At 42.5% G+C, this 8,009-nt stretch overlaps 1 protein-coding gene across 1 annotated transcript; it reads right to left on the bottom strand.

Moving 5' to 3' along the window:
* Positions 1-405: 405 nt before the first annotated feature.
* On the bottom strand, positions 406-7,239 carry dhtkd1 (dehydrogenase E1 and transketolase domain containing 1). Its single transcript, XM_062462189.1, has 17 exons — positions 6,966-7,239; positions 6,520-6,672; positions 5,958-6,169; positions 5,547-5,741; positions 5,070-5,339; positions 4,674-4,845; positions 4,381-4,579; positions 3,916-4,228; positions 3,716-3,800; positions 3,484-3,623; positions 3,149-3,299; positions 2,857-2,963; positions 2,549-2,713; positions 2,350-2,432; positions 1,484-1,650; positions 1,248-1,333; positions 406-1,156 (listed from the first exon to the last, which is right to left on the bottom strand). Exons 1-17 carry the CDS (start codon positions 7,141-7,143, stop codon positions 1,055-1,057), a joined length of 2,778 nt encoding a protein of 925 aa, XP_062318173.1. The 5' UTR covers positions 7,144-7,239; the 3' UTR covers positions 406-1,054.
* Positions 7,240-8,009: the final 770 nt, after the last annotated feature.

Raw genomic sequence — 8,009 nt, 5'->3', positions numbered from 1 at the left:
ACAATGGCATTCCTTGTCCATAGTGAATAAAAACTTAGAACTACTGAGAAAAACTTACAATAACGATGTCGCACATGGCCGTAGATCTAAGAAAACAAAAAAAGGTTGTTGCTAGTAGCCAGTTCAATGTAGCCTACACTCCAACATATAAAACAGACTGTTAATCCTCTTTAAGGCAACTAACCATATGTTTTCTTTTAAGTCTCAATCTACTCTGACCATGCAAGTGACCACAGACTTAAGACACTGAAATCTCTTTTTGTGCTTGATTGATACTTGGTACATTCAGTTACTTTTTAATATTTTGCTCTCTTTGTAGGCCTATGTTGAATGTGAAAATTAAATATGCTAAACTATAGTGAAACTGCTTGCAAGCAGCTGAAAGTAAAACATAATAGCCAGAGATTTTTCTTTTTACCTTTTATTTTGCACACTAAAATAATATAGGTTGGGCCTATGAATCTGAAGCTCAATTCAAAGTCAACATGACGGATAACAAAGCACAGCCTGTGCCAAACTTTGTTCTTTTGTGATATAATCAATTAATTTATGTAATAATTCCAGTGTAAACTTAATTTGTAAGCTCTCAAGATTCATTCTGAACCATGTTAGTCATTTGTGAGCACGTGATTGAAATACTGCTCTGTTTTTACTGAATACCAGATGCCATCGTACTACGTGATAGGAGCTATGAAGAGAAGACAGAACCTAGAGACAAGATTAGAATTTAGACTTTACATTTGAAAAATATAGACCAACTGCAACAATTAACAGAACTGTAACTAAGAACAGAAAACAAATAACAAATGACAGTTTAGAAAGTTTTAAATATCCGTTATCAACATCATGTGTGTACATACAACCTCAATTCATCTGTGCTACAAGTCCTTACATTCCAACAGTCTCATAGCAGTCCATGTGCCCCCTCATTTCTTTGTAAAGCAGTCTCTTTAGCACTTTGTGCTATTAGAACATTGAGAAATGTAATGCGATTTACAGTAGATGTGTGGGATGGTGCAGGTGCGGCCATTTTGTGGCCAGGTGTTCCAGAGTCTCAGGAGAAGGTAGCAGTGAGGATGGCCTCCTGCTGCTGGTGATGAAGCGTTCCAATACCCACGGCCGGTGCGGGTAGTGCCGGCCGACTTACCAATCGGAGCTGAAAGAAAATGGAGAGAAATTGATGTAGCTGTCATTGCGTCGAACGTGTATTGTTAATAAAAATGGTTGTTTATATTGCCAGCTTTCACCTTGCAAGCCAGCTGCTTTTCGAATCTAGGAGATATGAAGGACCAGGCGCCCATGTTCTGGGGCTCCTCTTGGCTCCAGACAAACTCTGTGACAAGGTAGAAACAAGTTTTAAAAATGAACATGACCATGTTCTTTAGCAGACACATTTTGAATGAACAAATACCCCAGTACTAGGTCAAACAAGAATATTCTAACATTGTCTAAGGTGAGTAGAGACATTTTCAGGTTAGGGTACCTTTGGCATTTTTGTACTTAGAGAGCTCTTGTTGCAAAGTCTCCAGAGGGAACGGGCATAGTTCCTCAACACGGACCAGTGCTGTATTCTGGCTGGCTGCAGATGTCTCTCTCTGCTTCAGCAGGGCATAGTAGTGCTTGCCAGAACACAGCACCACCCGCTGGACACTTTGGGAACACAAAATTAGCATGATGGGGATGTCACAACGCCAACATTCTGAACATCAATACCAATTAAGATGACATGATTCTCAAACTTCCTTTCCATAACACAAATAAATCAATACCATCAATACTCTCAGCTCCACTTGTTATTAAAAAATCCCTAATGATATTTGAAAAAGTCAACTTGATGGTCAATCAAGTTCACATGAAATGGTTAAATAGCCTTTATGAAATACTCAATGATCTAATAAAAACTCATAACTATATATGATGTACACTAGTTTATATTTTTATGTCGTCCTTGCAAGGCCGTAATCATAATACATATCCCCCCCAATATATTGTCAAAATGTCCCCCCAAATATATTGATATAAAAATATAAATGTGCTACGCTACGACAGGCAACCACGCACCACGCTGTCCGAAATTATCCAAAAAAATGTAATTCGTCCCCCCCAATGTTGACTCCATGGCTACGGCCTTGCGTCCTTGCAAAAGCTGGACATACGTTTACAACACAATTATACTGTGTTCTGTTCGATATTTGATGCCACCACATAGTCGATGGAATTCTGTAATCTGTGGAGCCAGTTGCAAAAGAAGGGTAAAGAAGAAAATCTGCCAATCCTGCAAAAAGCTTGAGAATTCAGTGGTCCTACATGAACCTCTCAAAAAGGGTGCATTCTACTGTGTATAATCACCTCTCTGATACGACAGAGTGGTCACCCAAAACCGGTTTGAATGCTGTTCCTGGACCCATTTCAGCCAGAGTGGATACTGCCCCCTAGAGGTAACACAAATTATTTATCGTCTCATTCACTCTTGATCAAAGTGATTCCTGTATTTCAATTGGAAATGCTGTTATTAAGAGTTGTTACTCTAGTCTAGTGTAATGCTCACAGAGAATCTCAGCAGAGTTTTTGGCCCAGCCACAATGAGGGGCTTGCGGAAGTTGCGAATCATCTGTCGTCGGAGTAGGTGGAAGTACTGTGCTGGGGTGGTGGGGTTGACCATGCCCATGTTGACGTTGTCTCCATCCACCCCTTCCTCTTTACTGTCACACATCTGAGGGATGACGAGATGGCAAGATCCAAAAAGACACACAGGTACATGACTTTTCAGAATGTCATCCTGTCTTCAAGCAAAGGTACCATTCAAACAGACACACTTAATCTTCACATTGCTGGAAATGTGACTGTCCATCTGACCTGTAGGAAGCGCTCCATACGACACGAGGAGTGTTCGGGTCCTGCTCCGTCGTAGCCGTGGGGCAGCAGGATCACTATGCCACTCTGGAGCAGCCATTTAGCCTCACCTGGGGGTCACATGAACCGTTTATACACCATTTATAAACGTATCCACAATTCAACTAGTCAATTACAACATCCTGCTCACCCATTCACTGCTTCTCCTTTAGTATATATATATATAACACATTCACTTTAAAAGCAAGAAACTATGAAAAAAAAGGTACTATGGGGATTGGTCACATGAGCAAACCTCCAGAGATGAAAGTGTCAAAGATGATCTGAGCGCCGTTGAAGAAGTCTCCAAACTGAGCCTCCCAGATGGGCAGGAGCTTGGGCTGGGCAATGCTCATGCCGTACTCAAACCCCAATACAGCCTCCTCAGACAGGGCGCTGTTACACACCTACACAGCACGCACACAAACACATTTAATTTCCCTTTGAGATGGTCAAAATCAAGGAAAACCTGTTATCCTATGGTGCTTTTCTACTGTATATCCCACAACAGACTTCCCACAACATACTTTTTTTGTTGGCATGTTGCAATTAGTAGGCTACATTTGGTATGGCACCATAATGTAAAGTTACCTCCAGGAAGCTTCTTTGCTGAGGATCCATGTGGTTGAGGGGGATGTACATGTCGTTGGTGTCCTGACAAACCACCATGGCATGTCTCTGACTAAACGTGCCTCGGCCAACATCCTGTCCACTGATGCGAATATTAAACCCTGCACAGAGAAAAAGTTTTCACCCCACGTAAAAACCTAAACACAAATTTGTTGTGACTAAAAATGATTTGGTTTGGAAGAGGCTGATTGACCTTGGCAGAGTAGAGAGCCAAATGCCATTGCCTCTGCTGTCGACCAGTCCAGCTTGGTTCCCTCCCCAAGTTTCTGCAGACGACCCTGTCATCACACATCAACAAGAGTCACCATTGGCATCTCTATTATCAATACAATACATTATAACTCTAACAGCCAACAATAATATAGCAATAGCCCATACTAATGAACCCTTTACCTTTACATGCATCTTCCCCAGGTGGCTATGGAGCTGGATTTCCTGGGGGATGTCAACAGACTTGGCCCCCACGTACTGCAGCAGGGAAGCAGGCACACCCGTGTCCCAGGTTGTGACCTTGGCCCCTGGCTCCACCAGGCCCCCCCAGCGGCCCTGCAGGTTGGTGGGGGGAGGGCTGTACAGGGTCATGTTGGCCAGCTTGTCGTTGAGCATGGAGTAGTGGGTGGACTTGATCTCGCCGCGCTCTTCCTCTGTCATCACGCCCTCTGAGATGAGCTGGTCTGTGTAAGAGTCTGGTGTGCTTTTTCTGGAGCTGAGGTGAATACAAATTGATATACAAATATAGATTAACAAGGTCGGACTGAAGTACACAAAAACATTTTATCAAACGTTACAATCGAAAGATTTAGACTTTTTTAATTTTTCCAAACACATTTTGCATTACTTTTTTGTTACTGTACTCACCGGATGACCTTGTACATGGCAGGGTTGGTAAAGGAGGGCTCGTCCAGCTCATTGTGGCCCCACTGGCGGTAGCAGAGCAAGTCCAGGATCACATCCTTCCTAAAGCGCCGCTGGTACTCCACCGTCAGACGCGTGGCCCGCATAACATCCTCTGCATTGTCCCCGTTGACATGGATCACAGCACAGCCCACCATCTTACCTGAGGAGAAGACCGACATACACGCCTGTACCCTGCGCAAGCAACTAAAGTATGTATCAACGTTGTGATGGCCGTTTATTACAATTTCACATACCGACGTCACTGCAGTATAGAGATGATCTCCCTCTCTCCGATGGAGTGGTATAGCCAACTTGGTTGTTCACAATCAGGTGGATGCTCCCTCCCACTCTGTAGTGTGGGAGGTTGGAGATAGTAAATGTTTCTGGGACAATTCCTTGTCCTGAGAATGAGGCATCTCCATGAACCTGAGGGAAAGCAGGATACCGCAATGAAAGTCAAACTGTAGCACAACATTGATTTTTTCTGTAACTAGTGGAATACGCGATGGTATCTTTTATTTGAACGCAGCTGTAAAGGAGGATGATTAATGTAGACAATCGTTAAAATATGCTACCAGTATCCATGTACCTTCTCTATTACATAAGAACTCGGGAAATGTGTTTCCAGGTTGCTGTGAGTGAATCAGTACCTGAAGACAGACAACTTTATCCCCTGGCTGTGCGTTTTCATGGGGGGAATAGTCTCCCTCTTGTTTAAGCTGCTCCCTCGCACGGGCCTTGCCCTGGGTGACAGGGTTGATGGCCTCCAGGTGGGAGGGGTTTGGCAACATGGTCACATGGAGAGGGTGACCCGCTCCAAAGTTCAGCTCCACCGATGATGTAAGGTGAGACAGGACATCTCCAATGGAGGGAGAGTTCTCGGGGAACTCGCTTAAACCACGCATCTTCCTAAACATGAGCTGGGGGGTCACAGAGAAACACAATCTTTAAGAATAGTTTAATAGTTCTTTACTGTTTTCTACCTTCTCACTGATAAAAACTAACATGACACTTCACTTATCTACTCTTATCTTATCACCTGACCTGGTCTGGATTTAAATGGTGTGAAACAGTATACTTGTCTGTGCAGGTTTTAAAGCTGGTGTGAAATGGTAATGACCTCTGACCTCTGGTGGAAACTGCAGGAGACCCATGAGTAGATTCAGTCTGCCTCTGTGGGGCATGCCCATGACGATGTCCGACACCCCACTGGAGGCAGACAGACGTAAAACCTCATAGAAAAAGGCCATCATGCTTTCTGCTCCCTCTCCACCATACCTTTTCACAGTGGCGAACTTGGTAGCCAGGAAGTGATCAAACTCCTAGGATTGTGCAAGAGAAAATCACAAATAACGTATAATATTCTACTTCCTTTGAAGTAGCTTTATTCAAAATTGCTAACCACCAAATGTCTGTTGGACTAAATGATCACCACCAATAAACAATAATGTCTTGATGAATGGATGCTAAACATGGACACATGAGATTTGTGAGAGGTGATGGCATCCCCACCATCCTCTCTGACCTACAACACCTACCTGGGACTCAAGCAGGAGTCTGGCCACATGTCTCCTTTCCTCGGGGGTGAAAGTTGCCTTTTTCAGTTCCTCAAAGCGATCAGCCAACCACTCCCTTTCCTCCAGGCTGGTCAGCTGGCTGGTCTCCACAGAGATGTGCCCACAGTAGGCATTCTCTAAGTACGCCACTACCTCTGCCACTGGAGCCTCAGCTTTCCCAAAATTCCGTAGTCCTGAAGAAAGGAATTTAACAGGAGAGCATGAAAGTGCACACTGTCAGCAGTTATGAATACATTACAGAACTTAAAGGTCTCATAATATATATATTCACCAATTAAATTCGAATTTAATTAAAAAGATATGCTCGTTGTGTGATAACACATTAATTATGGAATAATATACATGATCTAAAGGAGTACCAGGAGATCAACTATATTATCAACTAAAAATAATAGCCTATGCTACGCCATGATTATGTGTGGTGAGTCACTGGATAGATAGTATTGCCAGTATGGTTGATTGAGGATGTGTTTAAATTGTAACTCGTATTTTGGGCTTTAGGTTTCATAACTACAGTACATACCAGATGTGTTGAGCTGTCCATTTAGGGATTCAGACAGAATGTTGATCTCTGGTACATTGTTTACCACTGGGTCCTGAGGCGATAGGGGGTTTATTTTAGCAGCCTTGTGTCCATGCGCTCGATATGCTTCCACAAGTCGGGCTAGACCATGATCTGAGTAAACAGGAAAACAAAGGTCATTTCATTTCAAACTGTACTATTACAAAATAAGTTTTATTTCGTCCACCAAGGGAGGGACGAGTTCATTTCCCCCACAACTATCTCGCGTATTACTCATTTAAAACGAACTGTAGGCAACTGAATGACGATGTTGCCCCGAGTTTCATGGTTAGAATGAACTAATACTTTACACAGACTTGACTTTACAAGCCAATTAGCATACAGTAAATTCACAGATATCTGAACATAAAAAATACAACCAATATATGAATAACATACCCACTGACCTTGATTGAGTGCAGAGGTATTGTCACTGTTGAACTTCGAGTCCCCCTCAGTCTGTTTGGGTTGGTACCCGTAAACACCTTTATACGTGTGATAAAAACAACCTAAAACTGGCCGAACGACACTACATGGCAGTGCAATGCCACGATGCACGTTTCTTAAAAGAAGTAGCGCTGACATGGTTTAAATGTTTGTAACTGAATTCTACACCAAGTGATACTTTAACAATTTACAACAAAACGTCGGCCATGCTACTTTAGAAAGATGGGAGGTTCCAACGCACTCCAATCCTATTGGCTGTGCGTCGTGGAGTTCGTTAGACAGTAAGGTGGACGCTATGTGAACTCCTCCTGTTGCCCCAGTAGAAGATGTCACCTCTGAATATAAAGGCTACCAACTTGTTGTAATATTTTAGATTAAAAAAATATATATATATATATAAAATTCCCTAACTTTGACAGCAATGCAGTGAAACCAAGCATATTGTGTGTTTACATTGATGATTAATGGACTTTTAAACAGACACAAACTGTCCCCGAAGAAGCAAACTATTTAGGGAGGACCTTACTACCTGTTCGCATTTTATGTCATTAAATAAAATAGATACTTAATTAATAGATATTCCAAAACAAACCTGGGTAATTCCTCCTGTTTCCCCAATAATTTATCCTTGATTACAATGGATCTAATAAACCGTGCCATAACAACACCACCAAAACGGTGTTGTTATGGCACGCCGGGCACGGTGCATGCAACATCACAGCAGGTCTTGGGTTTGAATCCCGCACGTATCGCTTTGGATAAAAACAGCTGTTTTTATAATAAAATAGGAAAATAGAAACAAATGTGTGATAGGTATGGGCCATAACTTGCTATAAGACCAGCCATGTCGCCTCTTCATGCCAAAACAAGTCAATCCAGTGTCTAAATGATGGTTGCTCTGACATCTCACATAGGCTAATGAAGACATCAGAAAGCTTGTTTTTTTCTCTCATCTTTATCTCTGGTGAAGATGAGAGAAAAAAAAGATGAGAGGGGAAAAAAAT

Source organism: Osmerus eperlanus, chromosome 5, assembly GCF_963692335.1.
Source record: "Osmerus eperlanus chromosome 5, fOsmEpe2.1, whole genome shotgun sequence".
NCBI classification, from domain to species: Eukaryota; Metazoa; Chordata; class Actinopteri; order Osmeriformes; family Osmeridae; genus Osmerus; species Osmerus eperlanus.
The sequence above is the reverse complement of the archived record's forward strand: the minus strand, read 5'-3'. Positions and strand labels throughout refer to the sequence as shown.

Excerpts from the sequence above, each read along its gene's own strand:
- dhtkd1 (XM_062462189.1), bottom strand. The coding sequence starts at position 7,143 with ATGTCAGCGCTACTTCTTTTAAGAAACGTGCATCGTGGCATTGCACTG. Across the intron at positions 5,742-5,957 it reads GACTCCTGCTTGAGTCCCAG|GAGTTTGATCACTTCCTGGC; the intron begins GTAGGTGTTGTA and ends GCACAATCCTAG. Across the intron at positions 1,334-1,483 it reads TAAGTACAAAAATGCCAAAG|AGTTTGTCTGGAGCCAAGAG; the intron begins GTACCCTAACCT and ends ACCTTGTCACAG.